The 25,005-nt window shown below is 41.3% G+C and overlaps 1 protein-coding gene across 1 annotated transcript; it reads left to right on the forward strand.

Moving 5' to 3' along the window:
- Window positions 1-2,865: 2,865 nt before the first annotated feature.
- Window positions 2,866-18,379, forward strand: LOC121861484 (transient receptor potential channel pyrexia-like). The gene is made up of 6 exons (XM_042359269.1): window positions 2,866-2,969; window positions 6,185-8,066; window positions 9,011-9,179; window positions 13,792-13,998; window positions 17,187-17,464; window positions 18,107-18,379. Exons 2-6 carry the CDS (start codon window positions 6,193-6,195, stop codon window positions 18,255-18,257), a joined length of 2,679 nt encoding a protein of 892 aa, XP_042215203.1. The 5' UTR covers window positions 2,866-2,969; window positions 6,185-6,192; the 3' UTR covers window positions 18,258-18,379.
- Window positions 18,380-25,005: the final 6,626 nt, after the last annotated feature.

The following is a 25,005-nucleotide window of genomic DNA, read 5'->3' on the forward strand; positions in this document are numbered from 1 at the left end:
ATTCCATACCCTTCATGGTTGTTGCTGTTGGGGAGGAAGGAGGTGCAGACGCTGTACAAATCTACTCAGCCTTACTTTTACTTTTATCCTCTTCGCCACTGATCGGCTTGTTAGCCGCTTGGGCGATCGGTCACGTCTCTTTTCATTTATATTCTTCACCAAAAGATCGGCTCGCTAGCCGCCCGGGCGATCGGTCACGTCTCTGTCACGCACTGTTGGCAAATACTGGGCATGCACCGGCTCCTGAATGTACCTGAACCCGCTCCAGTGTTGGTCAAGTCTTCTCTTGAAAGAGCTCACACTCGGTGCCGTCACAACACTCTCTGGTAGATTGTTCCAAGAGTTTGCAACCCTCACTCCGAAAAAGTTTGCCCTCACGGTTTTCTGGACTTGCGGCTTCTTCAATCTTGAGCTGTGACCCCTTGTGGGGCGAGCGTCCGCCAGCTCCAAGTAAGGACACTCAACTGAGTAGTGCCCCCTGAGATGCTTATAAACCTCAACTAGGTCCCCCCTTGCCCGTCTGTAGTATAAGCTAGGCAAGTTCAGGCGCTCCAATCTCTCAGGGTAGCTGAGGTGCCGAAGTGCAGGCACCAGTTTGGTGGCCCTCCTTTGAACATTTTCAACCAACTGACAGTCCCTATCATATCTCGGGGACCAGATGGGGTGACAGTACTCCAGATGGGGAAGCACTTCACTCCTGAAGATCGTCACGAGGGACGGACCGTCTAGATATCTGAACGACCTTCTTATAAGACCCAATAATTTATTTGCCTGATTTACCTTCTTCTCACAATGGCCCGAGAACTTCAGCTCATTGTCAACATACACACCTAGGTCCTTCTCACACACAGTCTCAACTAGTACATTTTCTTCATCCCGTTGGGACATATGGTACGCCTCCTTACCGTTGGTACGCCCCAGGTGCATCCTCTTACACTTCGTGACATTGAATCTCAGCAGCCATTCCTTCGACCATTCCTGGAGCCCACAGAGGTCCTTCTGCAGCTCTTCACAGTCCGCTTGGTTCTTAATTTCCCGAAATAACTTGCCATCATCGGCAAACATTTGTATGGAGGAGTGTACAACGTCAGGCATATCATTTATGAAACAAACAAACAACAGCGGGCCCAATACACTACCCTGCGGTACCCCACTTGTTACAGGTACAGATGACGATTTCGTGCCATTAATCACCAGTTTACCATGTCATGTGATGAACTTCTATCGTCGGCTTACTAATAACAATAATATTGATATTTATTATTACTATGATAATTGCTTCTAATCTGTGTCCTGGTAGCAGGGCTTTAGCGTTAAGTTTCCTTTAAAAGCCCCGCAGGCTCGCTGCCTGGGTATAGGCAGTTATTAGTGCCACCCACCGGACTAATACAATTTATTTCTGACCAAGAAACTTACCCCTCAGTGGGATGATTTTCTTTATAATCACATTTACTAATTGAAGTCTTAGAGAAATGAGATGTGGGAATGATCATGCCCTTGTGGTTATCCAATGTTATTTAAAAAGAAAAAGAAAATAATGACTTAGTTGCCTCCTGCTGGTCATTAACCTCTTCGGCACTCCCATACGTCGGTGTTGCCTCCCAAAACAGTGAGTTGTCTTCTGTTATTTTCAGATTCTCCTCGACGAGTTGTTGGTGTCTACAGTATGTGCTAGCCCTATGTACAGTACACTGTACCTTGCTATGAAAGGCGGATCATATGCCCACTCAGTCCTGTAGAAACACAGAAGAAAAAAATAACTTTCTTTGGGGGCGGCAATAACATGCCCTTCTAGACAGCCAGGCTTCTTTTTTTTGTTTTTTTTAACTATTATTTACTTATATTCTCCTTTTCAGTTCTCTACGAATATATATATGTGCTATCACTGCGTATACTGTATCTCCCTATGAATGGTGGATTGTATGCACAATTTCAGTCCTTGAGAAAGCATACACACAAAAGAAAAAAAATCTTTGTGGCACCAATAATGCGACTTGGTTACTGCTGGTAGTGGTGCCTTAATTGCTTGCCTCAATTTGTTCTTCACTATGTCTGTACAGTAGTTTGTGCCCATTTTCTTTACACATATTCCTGTCATATTAACCAGCTTCTTGAAGTTTTCCGGTTATCATTCTGAATAAACGGTAGAATTTGTCTGGGTGATATAGCAGGTTTGGAAACAAATGACCAAAGGCATCAAAATCTGGTCTTTTAGTGTACTGTAGAGTTCATGCACCCATACTCGGTTCTTCTTCCTCCTACGCCGCTGAATCCACAACAGAGAATGTAAGGCTGCGAGCGAATGTTTGTCCAGACTCCTTACCGCTTGACATCTGACAAGAAACTGACGTCACAACGTGACTCATTTTGACCCTTTCTGTGTGAACGGAAACGAGTCAATTGACTGATAACTCGACTCGACTCGTTTGGTGTGAACGCAGCCTACGGCCGTTGAATCATCAGGTGAAATAAGCTAGGGTGCCTAATCTTCACGCAATCCCTAATTTCATCATAACTTTTTGTTTAGTAATAAGAAGTGTATTGTTGTAAGGCTGAATCTCATTGTAATTTGGATGCCATACGTTAAGGTCATTGTTGTGTTTTAGTATAAGTCAACCAGTTATGTACAGTACACCCCCACACTCTTGACTAACGAGGAATATTCCTCGTTAGAATCTATTAAAAAAGTGGAACCCGTCGTTAGTGTATTGTTAACGAGAGATTTAGCTCAAGTGTTGGTCAGGTTTCAACATGTTGAGAGTTCATTTCTGTTGGCGCCAACCTTAACAAATCCAGATATGACAGCAGAAACAGAGCTGCCAGATCTGCTTAGTCTTATACACAGTGCCAGAGGAAACCGACTTGGCACCATCGCACCCTCAAATCTTGCGTCCGTCCGGTAGTAACAATTACTCAGTGGCGCTGCAGAAACGAGCGGGTAGGCCGGGAGTTCTCATCTTATTTCGTGGGTTCGTGTTTCCTTTACTTCAGTACTGAGGATATGAAGTTAGTATACTACTCATACTGCATAATGAGGGTAAGGAGAATCAGTGGTCGATGGGTGCTGAGCTACTGCATCACACCCACGCTACAGATGGTTAATTTTATGCTCCAGATAGTTGTCGTGTAAAGTGGCATTATTTATTTATTTTTTAATAATCCACTGTTTAGATATTTGCCCGAATAAAAAAGGACGTTGGCTGGGAAATATTGGAAAATAAAAATCAGGTAAGTCATAGAATGCTGTAGTACTGCAATGTCTAAGATAGTAAATAGTAAATTGTTTGTCAGCTGATGGACAGACAGGTGATCACTGCCGTGTTGTTACCCTGATAGTTAAGCTCAGGTGTGGTGCGAATATTAACCAACGTACAAATTATACGTTAATAAAGAAAATGTGGTCAGTTTGTTAAGATTTTAATGATAAAACACGCAGTATAAGTTCAGTAAGGACCAACAATAGAAATATGAGGAGTGTCACAAGTTGCACCGAGAAATCAAAAGTAAGCACGTCGTCCAAGATGGCGGACATCAGTTTCTCTTCACACTACAACACAAGGTCAGTCTATTTAACGCTTCCACATTTACGCAACTTGTAATTGAGCCAAACGGTGAACTTATATAAAAAAAAGAAAATAGGGCAATGCGTATATGAAAGTGTAAAGCGTGTGGACGAGGAGGTTACTCTTAATTCGTATTTACGTCATTGGAAAATTTTTAATAAAGAAAATTTTTCTATATGTTTTTCACACACTTCCCTGCAAGTTTGGAAACTATTAGTATAAACAGAACGGCAGGGCCTCCCATTCCCCAAGTAGAAACCTCCATCTCCTTCCAGTAACACCCAACACGGTAATATATATATATATATATATATATATATATATATATATATATATATATATATATATATATATATATATATATATATATATATATATATATATATATATATATATATATATATATATATATGCAAGTAAATCACCGCGTGATCTAGGTATATGCTGATAACCACAAGGAAAGAAGAAAACACGAAGTTATCAGCATATACCTGGATCATGATTTACTTATATATATATATATATCAGAATACCGTCATGTCTGAGGGTTGGCGACCACAGTCCTCAACTCTAAACGTTCTCGGGCTGTTTTTACCAATCCTCCAAGGCTTTGTATCTCTCTGGGGACCCAGTTTGTTATTTCATTCGTCCATTCCAGTCTCTGCCTTCTCCTGGCCCTCCTACCCTTAACTTTGCCCATTACTATTGCTGTTATTATCTCCTCATCCCCAATTATATGACCAAAGTATCTCGTTTTTCTTTATCTATACATTTCAAGTACTGCATTCTCTTGAAGTTATTGCTAATCTTAGTTCTTTATTTGTTTTCTTGTCAGTGTCGCTTATTCATAGCATTTGCCTATAACACTACATTTCAAAGGCCTCTAACCTCATTCCGGTGTCTGCAGAAAGTCACTGACCCATACACCAGTCCTTGCCATATAAAGCCTTTCAGCAGCCTTTTTCTCCTATTGAAGTATGTCCCATTTCCTTAGGTCTTTTTGACCATTAAATGCTGTTTTTGCTTGCCATATTCTTGTTTTGATTTCTTCCATACAGCTGATGTCTCTTCTTAAATATTTGTACACACAATTTTCCACTCATTTAAGTTCCCCGTTGCTTGCTATAATTTTTTATTTTAGGATTTATTTTCAATTTGGAAACAACCATTACTTTGATCTTTTCGGCATTAACTCTCAGACCATATTTTTCACCCCTTTCCACTAATGTGTTAACAAGTTTTTGTAATGCCTCTTCACTATCTGTGATAAGAGCATTATCATCTGTATAGTGTTATTTAATATTTCTTTACCATTAACATTTAGTCCTTCATTGTCACGTATAACTTCACTCATTGCTAATTTTGTATATATAATCTACTGTAGTGGCATGGTGTGTTGTACTGTGTAGGATGATAGTGGTGTGGTGTGATGATGAGCATGTTAGTGTTGCATGGTAGAGGGATAATAAACATTACAGAAGACACTTGGCCAAACACAACTTTGGGGAGCACAAGAAAACTTCATTCAGTACTCACCAACATGGGTGCATGGAAGTACAGTACTCCATATAGCTAAGGCCCATTTCCCACTGTAAAATTGAGTTGGTGATAAAAAGGGTATTCAGCCATAAAACTTAGTTTCAAATTTACCTGGTGGTAACTAGGACACTATGCTATCAGCTGATCTCGATTAACCCATGCAAGCGTAGAGAACGGTCATGAAACGATGATGTTGAGGATGATAATGGACGAGTGGTCGGTTGGAATATTTTCGTAAGATGGCAGGTCCATGGGTAAAGAAAACGCTTAAATTCACTCTGGTAATGATATTTTAAAATCTTGACTAAGTTGGGTTTCTTTAATCACTAACGTTTCGGAAAAATAATTTTCCATCATCAGAGCCTAGAAAACAAAAAGTTTTTAACAAGTTTTAAAATTACAGGTGATATACAATAAATACGTAACATTATACGAAAATTTACCTTCCACAAAATTTAAAGAAACAGCACTCCAATTTAAAACTGACAAAAATGACGAGAGACCTACGTACAAAGCTAAAATCAGGGATAAAAATGTGAAATAAAAATATACAGGGTGTATTACCTTAATTTAGACGAGCCTTAGTGCGAATTAGTGGATGTCATGTTGATGACCTGACCTCATGTTTAGTAAGGTCACCCTGTGTACTTAAGCCTCTCTCTGCCCATGTAATTCAGTTGCCTCTGAAGATGTCTTGAATAAAGACGAAAGCTAAGGTGCTCCATTTTTTCCATTCTTTTTTCTTTAAGATTTTAAGCATTTCTAGTTAAAATATAGTGAATCATAATGATTATTATTTCCATAATATATTTGTTTAATTATCAAACTACAACATTAGAGTGGTATTTATATATAAGAAGATTTTAAAGCAATAAGAAAAGGCAGGAGTTAAGAGGTTATACTTCACCATACAGGTCCTCAACAGTTCCGATAATATAATAAAGTATTTCATTGATTTTACTCGTACAAATCTCTATAAATGAAAATTTCATCATCAAAAATGTCAAGGCTGATGAACAGTGAACATTTGTCATAATTTTATTAATTTATAAACAAATATTATAATAAGTTGTTTTCCACAGGCATTGTCATGGTGGCAGACGTTGAGAACCAGAAGACACAATTTGTGACAGCAATGGAGCTACAGTCACTTGGTAATGACCAAGCAGCCCGTCAGACAACCTCAATTCAGGTTTTATTAGATGCCAATCCACCTAAAGATGTTCTTGATGCCCCAGATCATGATGGAAGAACACCACTCTTGGTGGCAGTCTCTGAAGCACAGGCGGAAGTTGTTGAAAAGCTCCTCAATGCTGGAGCTCATATTAACGCTCGTAATAATAATGGTCAGACTGCGCTACACATTTTGGCTTCTGCCATATCTGAAGGGGTTAGAAATTTTAAAGATGAAGAAATCTTAGATAAAATAACAGACTTACTTTTAGATAAAAAATACAAAATCGATTTGGAACCTCATGACCCTCTCGAAGACCTCACACCATTAGGAATAGCTGCATCAAGGTTACCTCAAGGAGACGGGGCTCCTAGAAGAGGTGGTCTTATCAAATTTTGTAAAAAAATGGTAAATGCTGGTGCTTCTCTTCAGGAAACTGGAGGGGATGGCACTATTGAGGAAATTCTACAAAGCAAAAGAGCCCTTCCTTCTATCCTGGTGGGTGGTGATCCCTGCCCTGCCCCAAAAAGACCTGCAGCATCAGAATTCCTTGATATGGTATTAAAGAGAAGTGATATACAGAATATACGGGCATTCTTGCAGAAGGAATCTGCTGAAGATGCTCGTGCTATAGTCAGTGGTCGACTTGGTAAACAAACTCTACTTTTCTATGCTGTTGACAGAAGCAATAATTCACTAGTTAAAACATTAGTTGATTTTGGTGCAAATGCTTGGGCACCTGAAATAACACATGAACTGCCCATTCATCGTGCTGCTGACCTAGGGCACTTACCTATATTCAATCGTATCATTGATCATATGAAAGGGGATAACGATTCAGTAGATCTCAGAGAATATAGTGTTAGTATTGTCCAAAAACTGATGGAGAACGGTAAAAAACATAAAGTAACTTCTGACATTAGTCACATAGATTGTTTACGAAGATTAATGCAAGACGATGTTCTCTTAAGTGTCAACCAGGAATGGATGGGTAAGACTGTACTGCATGTGGCTGCATCTTTCAAAAATCAGGAGGCCATGAGTAAGTTTTTGTGTAAGGGGTCATTCCTTGGTGCTCGCCAAATAATAGCAGGTAAGAGTAAGACCCAAGGTAATATCCTGGATTCACTTCTTCCAGCAACCCTGGAACAAGCTATGGATGGCTGTATTACACACCAGCCAGCAGAAGGTGAACGAGAAAATGTCCTAGATGAGGATTACATATTGAAACTGAACTTTCATTTTCTCTTACCTCCAGTCAATGATGATATAAAGAAAGAGGTAAAAAGTACTAATGAAGTAGAAGCACTGATGGACATTAAAAGGAGTAAAAGGCACCGACAAACCATAAAACATCCACTCGTACAGTGTCTGTTGTATGCAAAGTGGCGGAAGGCTCTACCTCTTTACCTTCTCAATCTAGGACTTTACTTCTTCTTTGTCATTATGCTTACAGAATATGTTTATTGTTTGAAAGATTTGCGTGTACTTGAAGCTCAGGCAAAAACGGCTGGCAATTCTGGATCTTCCAATACTACTCTGGATCTGGAAGAACAGATATTAAGTCAACAAACAACAGTGCATTGGTTCATGGGATTCCTTATCCCAATCACTATATACATGATTATAAGGGAGGTGTTCCAAGTTTTCTACACCAGGGAAGTCTACCTTAAGAATATTGAGAACTACTTAGAAATATTTTTAGTTGTGGTTGTGGTCGTTCTGTGGTGCACAACACTTGGCGCCGACGTCACCCGCCACCTTGCTGCTTGGGCTATAATTGTTGCCTGGTAAGTTGATTTCATCTATGAGCTCATTGTTAGTTGTTTTGTAAAATGTTTATAATTGGGCAATGTAGGAGTCATATATGTTAAATTAACATTCTGCAGTGTATTAAGCCATAGATATACTCTACTGTATTTCACACTACGACTAATTATATCCATTCTTACACTGATGATTCTACTCTTCGCTCTTCACATTTTCCCTTCCCCCTAATTCTCAAACTAGATCTGTTTCTAGAGCTGATATCATTTCATCTATCAATGCGGATCTGTGCAGAATCTCCGAATGGGGAGATAAAAAAAATGGTTAAATTCAGTCGTAATAAAACTCAGTATTTACCAATTACACTTTCCAAATTAAATGATCTCCCACCAATCACATTTCAGGACGCAATCGTTCTTCCAAGTTCTAAAATAGATCTGCTAAGCCTCACCATTTCCTCTAATATGTCATGGAAACCACACATGCACAACATTGCTAAGGCTGCCCCCCGAAAGCTGGGAATGCTGTACAAATGCCATAGCTACCTCACTCCTGAGCACTTGCTTCAAGTATATAAGGGATTCATTCGTCCTAACTTGGAGTACTGCTCTCATATCTGGGGTGGCTCTTCTTCTGTCCAACTGTTAGATAGGGTGGAATCAAAGGCATTTCGTCTTATTAACTCTCCTTTAGTTGAAAATCTTTCTTCCCTTTCCCTTCGTCGCAATGTTGCTTCACTGTCTCTCTTTTACAGGTACTTTAACGGGCAATGTTCGGTGGATATATATATATATATATATATATATATATATATATATATATATATATATATATATATATATATATATATATATATATATATATATATATATATATATATATATATATATATATATATATATATATATATATATATATATATATATGTACAAATACATTTACTGTACTCTAATTGCATAAATTACAGGTACGAGTTTGTGCTTATTCTTGGCCGATATTACCCCCTTGCCATCTACATTACAATGGTTCGACATACCTCCTGGAACTTCTTGAAGTTCATCTTCTTGTATGGTGCCCTCATCCTAGCTTTCACTATAAGCTTCAACATCATCCTACAGCCTACTACTGATGGTCAGGTAAATTCAAGTCATTACCTTTAACAGTTTTAAATAGTCATTTACTTATCATGTTTATTATTCTGATAATTTTGTTGCGTTACTTTAAGTATAATAAGAATTTGTTATCTATTCTACACTCCACTGCATATACAGTACTTATCCACCTGTACCGTGTGTACTTCTATTCCTCCCAAATTGATTAGCAGGATATTGAACAAGAAGTATCTTAACATAGAGTAGGCTTTTTTTTTATGCATCCATTGCTTTGTTTTCCCACCTACAACTCCATCTAGTGCCCGAATTTGCGTTACCTTGTCGTGGCGGGGGGGGGGGGAGGTCGATCGAACCACTTTCAAATACCTGGGATGGGTATAAAGCAAGGAAAGTATATAGAAGAAAGCGCGTCACTCTTACAATGCTTTGAGGCCTCCGATTGGTCCGCTGTCTAATACTTTTATCCTCACTGATCGGCTCGTTAGCTGCTTGGGCGATGTTGGCAACTACTGGGCATGCACTGGCTCCTGAATATATCTGAACCTGCACCCGTGTTTGTCCCAGTCTGGTCTTGGAAGAGCTCACACTCGGTACCGTCATAACACGTTCTGGTAGATTGTTCCAAGAGTTCATAACTCTCACTCCGAAAAAGTTAGCCATCACAGTTTTCTGGACTAGCGGCTTCTTCAACCTTGAGCTGTGACCCCATGTGGAGCGAGCGTTCTGCCAGCTCCGGGTAAGGACACTCGACTGAGCAGTGCCCTTTGAGATGTTTATACATCTCAATTAGGTCTTCCCTTGCCCGTCTGTAGTATAAACTAGGCAATTGCAGGCACTCTAATCTCTCAGGGTAGCTGAGGTGCCGAAGTGCTGGCACCAGCCTGGTGGCCCTCCTTTGGACATTTTCTATCAACTGACAGTCCCTAGCATATCTCGGGGACCAGACGGGGTGACAGTATTCCGGGCGGGGAAGCACCTCGCTCTTGAAGACCGTTATGAGGGACGATCTTCTTATAAGATCAAATAATTTAGTTGCCTGATTCACCGTCTTCTCACAATGGCCCGAGAACTTCACTTCATTGTAAACATGCAGGCCGAGGTCTTTTTCACATTGTCTCAATTAATGTTCCGTTGGGACATCGTCTCACACTTCGTGACATTTAGTCTTAGCAGCCATTTCTTCGAACATGCTTGATGCTCACAGAGATCCTTCTGCAGCTCTTCAGTCTGCTTGGTTATTAATTTCCCTAAATAACTTGGCATCATCCGCAAACATTTGTATGGAGAAATGTACAGCTTCTGACATGTCATTTATGAAGCAAACAAACAACAGCGGGCCCAATACACTGTCCTGTACCCCACTTGTCATGGCTACACATGGCCAAGCGTCCCTAAGAAGGAAAAATTATATTTATCTTTGGAGAGTATACTATGATAGAACATGAATATTTAGTAAAATTGCGATATATATATATATATATATATATATATATATATATATATATATATATATATATATATATATATATATATATATATATATATATATATATATATATATATATATATATATATATATATATATATATATATATATATAAATACTGTAGGTGATCTAGGTATATGCTGATAACCACAAGGAAAGAAGAAAACACGAAGTTCCCAACACATCTTCAGGGGTGAGTACAGTCTGTACTCACCCCTGAAGATGTGAATAGATTCAACAACTACAGCAGCTGGAGGAAGAGATCGATAAAAAAATTTAGGAACGGGATGAGACTTTACAAGCGATGTGTAGCAGACGGAATGATGCGCTTCATGAGGGTCAAGTTGAAGTGGGTGAAAAATTGAAACACCACAAACAAAAAGTGAGTGGTGAGATCACAGAGGTACGAGGGGCGCTAACAGAGGTGAACAGTGAGCTACAGAAAGTCAGTATCAGGATGGAAGCTCTGGAGAATTGTCTAACAGCAGGGTATCAGCAAAGATCTAGTGACCACTATAATTGTGACGGTGTACGTGAAACATCATTTGTGGACGCTCCGAGTGGAATGCAGTGTTGAAAATTCTGGAAAATACGATGAGCGTGTGGAAAAGGGAAGTGCTGAACTGAATTACCCCTATCTATGTCAAGTGAAATGGGGAACTATCAAAAAGTGCCAGTGAAGAACACAAGGTCTCATGGGAAGCATACCAAGCACAGTTTAAGTTACTAGTTGAACAAAACGGGTGGGACGACAAGCAGTGTGCAGTGTAATTAGCCACGAGTCCTAAGGGCACGGCTATGGAGGTTCTCAGCCAGTTGACAGGAGAAGAGCGTAGGAATTACATGTCACTGGTAAAGGTATTGGAACGAAGGTAAGGAAGCAAGCACCAAAATGAGGTTTACAGAGCCAGATTCCGTATTCGTACCTGTAATCGAGGTGAAACACTGCAACAGCTGGCTCAAGACCTGTAAAGTATGGCTAATAGAGCGTACCCTGGAGCATCACCTAATCTGCTCGCCGTGTTGTTGAGGGACTAGTTTGCGGACGCATTGAACAGCACGCAGCTCAAGATTCGGGTGAAGCATTCCAAACCTGTAACTCTACAGGAAGCTTTGGCAAGAGCCCTGGAGTTTGAATCTTATGTGAGGTCAAGTTTACCAAGCATCAGGGCGGAAGGGCCAAGTACAAGAGACAGAGATTTAAAGAAACCTGTTGGTATTGCGAAAAGATTGTGCATAAACAGGAGGACTGTTACAAGCGGAAACGAGAGCGAGAGCGAGAGCTGGGCAATACAGAGAAGAACGTGGAGAAGAGAGGATGTTGGACGTGTGGAGAAGATGGACCCGTCAAGACTAAGAGTGCACCCAGTTTAGATCAATAAGCTAAAAAGTCATGCCTGCAAAGTTTTATTAAGCATCATTTTAAGTAGAATTAAATTTAGAATAGACAGAGTTATCTGAAAATCATTTTTTTTTGGGGGGGGGATTCTGGCAACTTTGTCTTTCGGCTGTTTCAACCAATAGCTGAAGATCAAAATGGATATAGAAGGGGAAATGGAAATAGGGAAACCAGGGGTGGATCCAGGGGGGGTCTTAGGGGTTCGGACCCCTCTTTTTCATCAGAAAATTGCAATTTTTTCTTTACTGCAGTATTGTATTCAGGCTTTTTGTATAGTAAAAAGTAATTACTATTGACCTCAGAATATCTCCTAATATAAAGTGCACATGGCCTCAAAATGCCCAAGATATTTGTCAGATTAAAAAAAAATAAAACAGCTGGGTGGGCACACTGTGCTCGCCATGGTCCACAATTTCTTGGAACCCCCCTCCTCAGCACCCTTTGATATTCCTGGATCCGCCCCTGGAAGCTATATTTGATTTGAAAATTTTGAGTGAGAGGGCTTTAGAGGTCCAAAGAAATTTATTTCCAACTTGGAAATAAATCCTAAAATATAAATTATGGTAGGCAACAGGGAACTTAAACAAGTGAACATTTTGTATATTTGGGGAATAACATTAACTGTGGTGGTAGATGTGCGAAAGAAATCACAGCAAGAATAGTTCAAGCAAAAACAGCATTTACTAATCTAAAAGGCCTTATGAAAAGGGAGATTAACAATTTAAGAAAAAAGCTGCCGAAAGGATACATATGGCAAGGACTATTGTATGGGTCAGAAGTGTGGACACTTTCAGGTGACACCAGAAGGAGATTAGAGGCCTTTAAAATTTGGTGTTGTATGTGTACTGTATAGTAAGAATAATCTACACTGACATGAAAACAAATGAAGAAGTACAAAGGTTAGCAAATACTTGGAGAGAAATAATTGAAATGTACAGAAAAAGAAAAATGAGATACTTTGGTCATATAATTAGGGATAAGGGGATAATAGCATAAATACTAATGGTCAGGTTGAGGGTAGGAGGGCCAGGGGAGGACAGAGATTGAGATGGATGAATGAAATTAAAAACTGTGTGCCCAGAGATACAAAATTTTGGAGAATTAGTAAAAACTATCAGAAACGTTTCGAGTGGATATATTTATTTATTTATTAATTTTATTTTATTTTATTTTTTTTACGGGGATTAGCCCACCCGGGCACAGGTCACTGACCCACATCGGGGCCTGGGAGGCGAAAATGTAATAATAATAATAATAGTAATAATTCATAGAAATAAAATTTACATTACAAAATAATAAAATAATAAAACCATAAAAACAAAATGAAAAAAAGATCAAAAGTGAGAAACAATATATGTATGTTTTGTCAATATTAAGAGAAACAATTGAGGCCCTGCAATTGTGTGTAAATGAGGCAGAAAGTTAGATCAGCAACCTGGGACTTGGTCACAATTTTCGTGATGCCATATGGCAGCAGGGTCTACCATTAGACAAAACATTATGCTTCCAATATCTTCCCAGGCGGTAGTACCTCCCTGTTTGATAGCTGCCCACTATCTACTACCAGTGGTCAAGCCTCAGATATGATGACGGTACTCTGATCACTTGGTGTTTGTTTGGTTACATTGTTTATAATTTTGTCTAAATTTTCAGAATATATGATTGTTTATATTATTATTTTTTTATATCTGTAAATGCAGTACTGTAATTGATTTTATAAACGCAACTCATATCACCTATTTTATTATCAGGATTCAGACTTCAGTAATTTCTGGTCAACACTTCCGAAGGTAATAGTAATGGCAACTGGGGAGTTTGAATACTCAGACCAGAGTGAGCAGTTCTCTCGCAAGTTCCTGTTCTCCACGTCGACCTTACTTGTCTTCCTTCTCTTCCTCTTCCTGATTTTTCTGGTCATTATGAATGTTTTGATTGGATTGGCAGTCACAGACACACAGGTGAGTTCACTACAGCATCTCTTTTATTTATATATATATATATATATATATATATATATATATATATATATATATATATATATATATATATATATATATATATATTTATATATATATTTTTTTTTTTTAATCACAGGGAAAAGGGAAACAATGGAGCGCCTTAGCTTTCGCCTTTATTCAAGACATCTTCTGAGGCAACGTCAGTTGCCTCTGAAGTTGTCTTGAATAAAGACGAAAGCTAAGGTGCTCCATTGTTTCCCTTTTCCCTGTGTGATTTTATTAAGATTTATCTTATCCACGTTTTCATTGTGGATCTACATGAAATATATATATAGGGTGTTCCGTAAATACCTTTCATAAATCAAGGGGTACATTCCTGAGACAAATAAAGATAAATGACAAAATAACCAAATTGTCAATTACCTCGGAGTTACAGCACATGACAGGCTTGGTATGAATGTAAATAGAGAATTATTTAGTCATGTGTACAGTACATACATAGTGATACTTTTCACTACAAAAATTCTCCAGGCAGACTAGTCCTAAAGCCCCGTCCACACGATCGAGCACTGCCCGACGGGCACTCGCTTAATGCCCGTTGTTCGGGCAAAATTGACCAGGGCAAACCAGCGGAGTGCCTGTGCCAGTGGTCGAGCGAAACCACCAGATAAGGCTGTCTGCCTGGTGGTTTGACCGTTTGCTGCCGGGTATGGATGGACGACCCTGCCAGACAAACGAAGTTAACCTTGGAACCCTGGCTGCCAGTTTTTCAGTCTCGCCACAAGTCACCACTGGAAAATGTCTGTTCCTCCGTCTGCCACAGACCAAGGAAACATTCATTGGTCTAGAGAAGAGACCATGGTGTTGATTGAACTCTATCGTCAGCACCCTTGTCTATGGAATGTCAAAGTGGACATGTACAGGGATAGGGACAAACGTGCAGCGGCACTGAGACAGATTACAGAGAACATGAATAGAAGCGGGACTACAGTTACCACAAGTGATGTGAAGAGAAAAATTCAATCACTTCGAAATCAGCATAGACGGGAACTAAGAAAGATGCAAAAATAAAAAAACGTCTGGAGCTGGAACGGAGGACATTTATATTCCCACAAGTATGGTGCTTTGATGCACTGCATTTCCTCATTGATGGTGACAATTCGACAATGTGTCAAACATGGATACTCACACTACAGAAGACGTCTGAGGTACATTCTGATCACGAGGTACGTATGCAAGCGTTCTCTCTCTCTCTCTCTGTATTGTACGTAATATATATGTATATATTTTTGTGTGTCACTATTAACAAAGGGCTTGTGTATATTTTTTTTTTTCATTTATAGATATTCAACGATCCGCTACTGCTGGGACTTGATGATAATCCACCAGCCACTGTCACGGCCACGCCCACCGTCTCTCGTATGGCTACGCCGACTGTCTCTCGTTCGGCTGCAGATTCGAATACTCGTGAACCCTCACCCACACCGTCAAGTGAACGACCGACCAAAAGGGTTTCTGGCGATGCTTATATCCTGAGAGGCCCTCCACCACCTGCAGTCATTATCTTCCTCCGAAAATATTATAAATGATGCAGACAGTGATTTTGGTCAGGTTGTTGCTAACGATCTTCGACAGATGAGCGGTGAAAATAAAATACATGCTCAAACTTATTTATGAGATCCCTTATCTGGGGAAACTAGGTAGGCTTTCCTCCTCAACGACTATTATGTAAGGGTCATATGAGGGTGTTGGATACGCGTACTTATTATAACTATCTATGCCTCATTAGTGGCAAACGGTGATAACTGTTGTTAAAACATACTCTAGTATTTTATTTATATTGACGAATATGCATGTTGGTTTGGTTTACATGTCTTTATTGTTTGGAGTGGGTCTTCAGATATTTAATTTAAGACTACATACGCTAGGGAGTATGTAATTATGTTAAATACAGTGTATAAAAGTTGTGTATAGCGTTTTGGAAGCAACCTTGTGTCCTAAACAGGTCCATCATGTATCGTGTGTATGGAGGGTTATCCCCTTTTACAAAAACTATTTTAATTAATAATCGATAAAAACCGGAAACCCTACTATATCACATAATAAGACATGTTACACCTTGGGAACCTCTCGTGACCGTCAAAATTGAAAAACTATCTATACTACAAATCTCACCTTCATACTGTATATGGCTTGACAAGTTGCAGGTATTATGGTAGACAAACTTTGTTTTGATATCCTCGTTGTATACTGAAGCGACGTGTAGGAGCACCCAGTTGAAAGAAATATGAGCGGAGCCTCTAGACGAGCCTCTGGAGATATGCTGCCTCATAATGGGATCTTGTTTTTTTTTTATGTATGGTTCCAATTTTAGCGAGAAGTCTATAGAAAGTGTTGGGGTCCATTCCCATGTAGTTAGTGAAGTCTTTCTCATGTTCATCTTGCAGCTCACGTAAAATCGTACCAGGACGTCCCTTAACTTTTCGTTGAGATAACCACTCCCTTTTCTGTTTTTTCTTCTTTTTGCACACTGTAGCAATTATTATACACAGCGCTATAGTCTTCGATTTAACTGTCCTGCGACACACCATGGTGATCGTACCGCAGCAGCTACTGCCGACCACCTACTAGGTACCAGCGTCAAAGTGTGACTGCTGCCAACCAGCACCTCCGTGCGTACGACGACACACAGGCCGGGCACTGTTGATCGTGTGGACGGGGCTTAAAATTCCCGTGATGTTGCCTCCAGCACCATTATAAATAGAAAGGGCTCAAGACGACCCCAGATGGAGGCCTACTTTTACCTCAAATTCCTCACCAATTACGCCCAGAGGGTTTTGATCCCCCATATAATGCCAAAACTAAACGTGTCGAAAGTGATCATGAGAATATGTAATAATTATTTTTGATTGCATCTGAATATTTGTTTTTACCCCTTTGAGATCTTTATTTATTAATACTGTATATGGACACAATTGCAGATAGATAAGAACAGAAATTGAGAAAAACTAAATGTAGGCTGTTATGATGAACTGATTGGAAAACTACTATTAATATAATATATTAACTTTTCAATAATTATCTTTAACACTTAAAATAACCATAGTATAGGCTAATATTTATAAATATAGTAAGCAGTAACAATGATGATGATAATATGCGAGACTAATTTTATTGGTATTTTTCAGCAAGTGGTAGATGATGCCAAACTCTACTCCCTTACTTCCCGCCTGGAACTCGTCTACCTCACTGAATCTTTGTTCCTTAGTTGTCCAGGCTTGAGGTCTTATGTTGACAAAATTCACTCAAAGTTAGGATCCAAGTACTGGCCCATTCTGTCAGGATCCAAGAAAGGATCCATTCTTCATGCATATATCAATAACCCCAAGAAAGAAGAAAGACTCAGATCTGGGGAAGAGATGCAATTTTGTTGTACACTGGATAATGATATAGCTGACTGCCTCAGGTAGGTTCAACCATGTAAATTTTACAATAGATTTCAATGATATAGTTTTGAAGCATTTTAAATTTGTGTTGATAAATATTCGCTAGCTATAATATGCAAGTTAATGATATGAACAATTGTGTGATGAGTATTTCTTTTTCTTTCATCTTTTACATATCATTTATCTTGTATTCCCAATCTTTGTGGTTTCTGTACACCCTTGATCTACCCAAGAAAGGAGTTATGATAACACATTAAGATTTAAGTTACAAAACAATTATTAAAGGAAATATCTGAAGCTTGTTAGGCCCTATGAAAATTCCTAGGCAGTGATTGAGAGCAGCCTTTTAAAAATTCCTAGATGGGGATTCATGGAAGAGTTTGTACAGTAAATGATTTTATTTTTTTACGATTATGACTTCTTTGGGCAACTCATGGTTATATCAGCCAGACTTGATGGAGTGTTAGAACTCATATATCACTGAAAGAGTGGCCAGATGCAATAAATCGGCATCATCTAGCTTTAACCAGAGCCTTGAAGAGGTTCCTCAAGAAATTGCTGTAGTAATTCAAGACAGAATGGTGAATGACTCATGATATGCCACATCATCAGTGCTCAATTTCTAATTAGAAAATACTTATGTACATCTTGTTAACACACAGAAACTATCGCCTGCAGTGTATAGAAGATCAGAAGAGTCGTGGTGATCCTTTGAACCAGTTCCTCCCTATCTTGCAAGAGTTACAAGATATTGTCAGGAATCATCCTCAACTTGTACAACAAGCTGCATCTACTGTGCACCCTGGAAATTAAGACAGTTTTAAATGCTTAAACAAGGCTATTGGTCAAATATAATTTAATGACAACATCAAGTCTACTGGTGTTGGAATGTCACATCATAAAATAAATATTTCACTTGGTTCAGGAAAAAATAAGACTGATATATTTTATCCTGAGCCTTAAAATGGTCTGCATGCTTCTGCCACCTAAATGTCTTAGTCGAGTCATGTGTGCACTCTAACAACTATTTACGATAGGCTACTTTGTGAGCACCGAACATCTATTATTAGCTAGAATTTCACTTTAGTGTAAAGAGTGGAATAACTACATGAAGAATAAATGGTTTGTGAACTAAGTATATACAGTATATAGAACAATTTACTTGGAAATATTTCATTCTACTGTAAAAAATTGAAATCCCAAGTCCATATGCCAAGGCTGAGATTAAGGTGAGGTCCAGATCATGCCAAGTAAATGGGTTATTGAAGAAAATTTTAATAGCAATATTTTTGTATCTAAAAAATAAAAGATTGTTACTTTGACTCATCCATGGATTAGTTTGTGTTTATTTTGTAGTACACAGCAGAATGACTTCATTTTATACCAGGAGCAAGTTTTTTTTTCACTACTGGATGTGTACTACAGAAATGGAGTCTTACATGGAATTAATCCTCCGATGTTTCAATACTAGAGAAGGTCGAGTCCAATACTCTCTCTGCCTTATGCCATGTACTGTACAGCTTCAAGGTCCCTCCAATAATTCAAGTGCAGTGTTGTATCTAAGTGTTCCAACCTGGCCACCATACCCTCCATACTAGTTATGATGAGGTCAAGAAGTTTGGTGTTTGTTACCCTCTGTAGTGAGTCGGATCTTTAACATGTTGGTTTCATTTCTTCAGTTGATGTCACCATACCTAAAAGTCCCACATGACTAGGAGGCAAGGGTTGAGTGTCGTTGCATTATTAATTAAGGCTCCTAAGTTCCCTTTGTTTAGTTATTTCGGGAAACCAAGAACCAAGCGGACTGTGAAGAGCTGCAGAAGGACCTCTGTGGGCTCCAAGAATGGTCGAAGAAATGGCTGCCGAGATTCAATGTCATGAAGTGTAAGAGGATGCACCTGGTACGTACCAACGGTAAGGAGGATTATCTTATGTCCCAATATGATGAAGTTGCACTATTTGGAACTGAAGGTGAGAAGGACCTTGGTGCGTATGTTGACAATGAGCTGAAGTTCTCGGGCAATTGCGAGAAGGTAAAACAGGCAAATAAATTATTAGGTCTTATAAAAAGGTCGTTCAGATATCTAGCCGGTCCGTCCCTCGTAACGATCTTCAAAAGTAAAGTGCTTCCCCCCATCTGGAGCACTGTCACCCCGTCAGCTCCCCGAGATATGGTAGAGACTGTCAGTTGGTTGAAAATGTTCAAAGGAGGGCCACCAGAATGGTGCCTTCACTTCGGCACCTCAACTACCCTGAGAGATTGGAGCGCCTGAACTTGCCAAGCTTATACTACAGAAGGGCATATAAGCATCTCAAGGGGCACTACTCAGTCGACTGTCCTTACCTGGATCTGGCGGACGCTCGCCCCACAAGGGGTCACAGCTCAAGGTTGAAGAAACCGCAGATCCAGAAAACTGTGAGGGGTAACTTTTTTGGAGAGAGAGTTGTAAACTCTTGGAACAGTCTGCCAGGGAGTGTTGTGACGGCACCTAGTGAGAGCTCTTTCAAGACCAGACTTAATCAACACCGGAGCAGGGTCAGGTACATTCAGGAGCCGGTGCATGCCCAGTACTTGCCAACAATGTGTAACAGACGTAACTGATCGCCCAAGCGGCTAACGAGCCGATCAGTGGTGAAGAGGATAAAAGTAAAAACACATGTAAAAGTAAATTAGTTTCAAATTGGAGATCTGTAGATACTGTGCATCGAACAATGAGTAAGTCTCTCTCCTTTAGTTTAATTATGCACCACCTCGATTCTTCAAAAACATCCTCCCCTGCACCCTGAAGAGGGTCCTAGTATTTGGACTGAAATATACCAGTGGGGTTTTACTTCATTTAACAGTGTGATCATTACACACTGATATCTATCTATCTATCTATCCATATATATTTATATTTGAGCCTCGCTAGCGCAGAAGTGCTGTCAGGAAGAGGAGCGGCTGTCTGCTTAGAGTAGCAGAGCTGCTCTAGGGTGTCTAACCTGCGGTGTAGAGACAGTAGCTGTAGAGCCGATGAGAGCTGCCTCTGTGTGGATAAGCCAGTCTTCCATGTTGCTTGAAGACTGGGAGTGGGGTCGGTTTCTCCTCCATCCTGTGTGAGTGCGAGTCTCCGGGGATCACCATTTGTGGGGTACGTGATATTGGTTCACACTCAGGATGGGATGGAGAAAGGAAACTCACAATGTGCTCTCTGTATACATGTTGTATTGGATGTACATTGTACAATGCAGCTTGGTGCTGGGAAGACAGCATGGTTACAAGCTTTGAGTAGAGAGAGCTGGTTGGTGAGGGTGCTCAGAGGAGGACCAGCTTGTGGGTTGCCATGGTCGTCGGCTGGAGCGGGAGCCGCCAGGCTTGGGCGGAGGAGAAGGTTTTGCTTGCTGAAGGTAGAAATAGAGAGGTCACCACGAGGTGAGGTCTCATATAGCGGGGATAGGCGTGGCTTAATAGTTGACCTCCGTCATGTAAGGCGGCGCTGGTTGCTGGCCTAGACATGAGGGCAGGCTGGTGAAATCGTGGGTCGGCTAGTCAGCGACAAAATATAATTTCCCATACACAAATAATTCACATATAACAATAAAATAGAATATCACTCACTATAGGTTGTCCGAATTTTGGTCATTAAGAAATGGTAATCGGTTATCATACAATTAGAATGTGGCACGGCAGGAACAATGACTGGTGAGGCACGAGCAATGACTGGCGAGGCACGAGCAATGACTGGTGAGGCACGAGCAATAACTGTAGCACGAGCAATCACCGACGAGGCACGAGCAATCACCGGCGAGGCACGAGCAATTACTGGTGAGGCACGAGCAATGACTGGCGAAGCACGAGCAATGACTGGTGAGGCACGAGCAATGACTGTAGCACGAGCAATGACTGGCGAGAGCACGAGGCAGGCATGACTGGTGAGGCACGAGCAATGACTGGTGAGGCACGAGCAATGACTGGCGAGGCACGAGCAATGACTGGGAGGCACGAGCAAATGACTGGTGAGGCACGAGCAATGACTGTAGCACGAGCAAATTACTGGCGAGGCACGAGCAATCACCGACGACGAGGCACGAGCAATCACCGGCGAGGCACGAGCAATTACTGGTGAGGCACGAGCAATCACCGGCGAGGCAATCACCGGCGAGGCACGCAATCACCGGCGAGGCACGAGCAATCACCGGCGAGGCATCGAGCAGGCGAGGCACGAGCAATCACCGGCGAGGCACGAGCAATCACCGGCGAGGCACGAGCAATCACCGGCGAGGCACGGCAATCACCGGCGGGCACGAGAATCACCGGCGAGGCACGAGCAATCACCGGCGAGGCACGAGCAATCACCGGCGAGGCACGAGCAATCACGGCGAGGCACGAGCAATAAGGTCACCGGCGAGGCACGATCAATCACCGGCGAGGCACGGCAATACCGGCGAGGCACGAGCAATTACCGGCGAGGCACGAGCAATCACCGGCGCAGGCATCGAGCAATCACCGGCGAGGCACGAGCAATCACCGGCGAGGCACGAGCAATCACCGGCGAGGCACGAGCAACACCTGGCGAGGAGCAATCACCGGCAGTCACCGGCAGGCGAGCAATCACCGGCGAGGCACGAGCAATGACTGGTGAGGCACGAGCAATGACCGGCGAGGCACGAGCAATGACCGGCGAGGCACGAGCAATGACTGGTGAGGCACGAGCAATGACTGGCGAGGCACGAGCAATGACCGGCGAGGCACGAGCAATGACCGGCGAGGCACGAGCAATGACTGGCGAGGCACGAGCAATGACCGGCGAGGCACGAGCAATGACCGGCGAGGCACGAGCAATGACCGGCGAGGCACGAGCAATGACTGGTGAGGCACAGTTGATGGCCCTTGGGGTTGGAACAGGCAAAACTGCAAGAAGTCAGTATAAGGTAAAGGAAAAAGTGACAAGAAAAATATCAGATAAAATATTTAGCTGTAGGTCACTGCTGCCGTTTAATTTTTAGATAGCCAAAGGAGATTGAGCAATGGTATCAATGGGAATGCATACAACTGTATAAATCAATAAATATTCTCACCTATCTGCACATTCTAGAAGGAATTATTTCTTCATTTACTGGGTGACTGCGGAAGGTCTCGTAAAAATCATCAGCCACTGCTAACTCGGTCCTCAATCTTTCGGTCTTCTATATCTGTTTTTATAGTTTGAAAGAAAGAGAAGAAATTAACGCTGTATAGCAATAGCAACAGCATTGACTTTATAATGCTTTCATCACCAATGCCTATGGGCATATATGCATCACAAAAGAAATATATAACGGTTTTGTTGGATTTTACAATTCAGCAATATTTAAAGAGCCTGTATATAGTTTAAAAAAGGTAAATCTGCCATTAAAAATTGAGTACGAAAACATGGTTATACTTTACGATGCTGTTGTGCACTTACATCAGTAGATCGAAAACAAATAGAAAAAACTTTTTGAAGTAGGCCTAAAATACTGTAGGCTACTAGGCAACAATCATATCTGCCAAAAAAATCTTATATGATGATATATATAGATATGATAAGAGGACTCGTATGCTTCTGACAAGTATTTTGAGGTGACTCTTCAGAAACTGAACATAGACCTGTTTGAAACTTATCTTGCCAGAATATTTGGCCTTGCCAAGTGTGTGGGGGCACCAGCCACAGACTTGCCCATTTTTCTTGATGCAAGTCATGGTCGTAAAATGTTGTCATATAGTTATATGTTACATAGCTTGGCTCTAGGACAATTGCCCCCATTGCCTGTGAATAGCTGTCACAAAACATGGAAATAACCTTACTAACTTAAAATAGCCTAGTAGCCTAACCTTACCTACCCTAACTTTAACTAACTTACCTAACCAAATATTTAATATGACCGATCTACATTTTTTTCCACTTAACCATAAATCATGAGTTGTCATTTTGTGTATATAATTATTACTACAAATAAAACATGAAAATATATCACTAATTCTTAGTTTTCCATGCTTGTGTCAGTTGTTCACTGGCAAGGGGGAGGTGTAATTGTTCAGGGGGGAGGTGTAATTGTTCAGGGGGTAATTGTCCCATGGGAGGGAGGGGGGGCAATTGTTCTGATACCATATAGCTTGTATATAGTCAGGGTAAAGATTGGCATTAAAGATTTCAAACAAGAGAACCTAACAAAGTATGGCAGACGCACCTTTTTACTGTTCTACCCTCCATATCAGTACCTTCCTTATAAATTCACTTTTTTATCAGATAACTCTTAGGAGAAAAAATCAATCAATAAGCATAGACATATATAATTTATGAAAGTAGACAAAAAAAATTTTCATATACAACTCAAAGAAATAAAGGAAGGGAAAACGGGGAGGCGAGATGGGAGCTTTCCTTCTGTCTACTTCGGTAGGAGGCGAGGTTCCTCACATGACCCGTCACTTAAATACTCTAATCCTACTCAATTTAGTAACCTAATGGCAAAACACCGTATATTAATAAGCATATACTGTACTTCCTTTTTAATTGTTCGTAGCTCCTCTTGAGCTGCTTGGCTGTGCGAGGGAGTTGGTCCGAGTTGCTGGCGTTGAATGAGGCAGTAATATCATCCCAGGCCTCTTTTCGTCGTTTATTGTGTTGCTAGTAGACCTGTCCTCAATGACTGGCCTTTGCTCGATATGGCGCAAAGTGCTATGCTCTGGGTAACGGGCGCTTGGTCACGGTCACCTACTACGAGGCGAAACACGCCTGTTGGACGACGGCGTGTGCGGGGGCGCGCCCAAACATCTTTGGGCCCCTCCACCCACCCAACCGAGGTGGCGACGTGTGCGCTCCCGCGGCAATGCGCGGGGGAGACCCTTTCCCCACTGCGGGGGAAAGGGTCTCAACCCCGCAAACGCCGCGCGTGCACGGCCAGAGGCAGCCGGTTGAGGATCAACCCAAGACAAACCAGGCGTCCGTTACCTTCATCTCGCCTTCGGGTTCAGTGAGCCCCTCGACTCCCACACACGCTATACTCCGTGGTCCGTGTTCCAAGACGGGTTAGGTGTGTCACCGACCCTCTGCACACCACGAGAGGAAACCCCCCACCGTCGAGGCGCCGCAGGACAGCCAAGACACCAGCGGTTGCTCCTCTCGCAGGGCAGCCAGGACACCGGTGGTTGCTCCCCCTCCAAGACGAGAGAGAGTCATCGGCGGTGTAATCCGACCGGGCCTTCAACGTCCCCGGCTACGGCTGGTTTAGTAAGGTTAGTGAAGTTAGTTGAAACCCACCCACAACAACTTGCTATATTTACTACTATACTACTACTACTAATAATAATTTTCTCTAATAACCAATAGACATGTAGTCCTGTATATTTATACTTTCACTACAACTAATATTAATTTTACTCGAAGATCAATCTGTCCACTCAGTGCTCCAGAGCCCTCCGTCACACACAGTGCTCCAGAGCCCTCCGTCACACACACAGTGCTCCAGAGCCCTCCGTCACACACACAGTGCTCCAGAGCCCTCCGTCACACACACAGTGCTCCAGAGCCCTCCGTCACACACACAGTGCTCCAGAGCCCTC

Source organism: Homarus americanus, unplaced genomic scaffold (genome assembly GCF_018991925.1).
Source record: "Homarus americanus isolate GMGI-L3 unplaced genomic scaffold, GMGI_Hamer_2.0 scaffold24260, whole genome shotgun sequence".
Lineage (NCBI taxonomy): Eukaryota > Metazoa > Arthropoda > Malacostraca > Decapoda > Nephropidae > Homarus > Homarus americanus.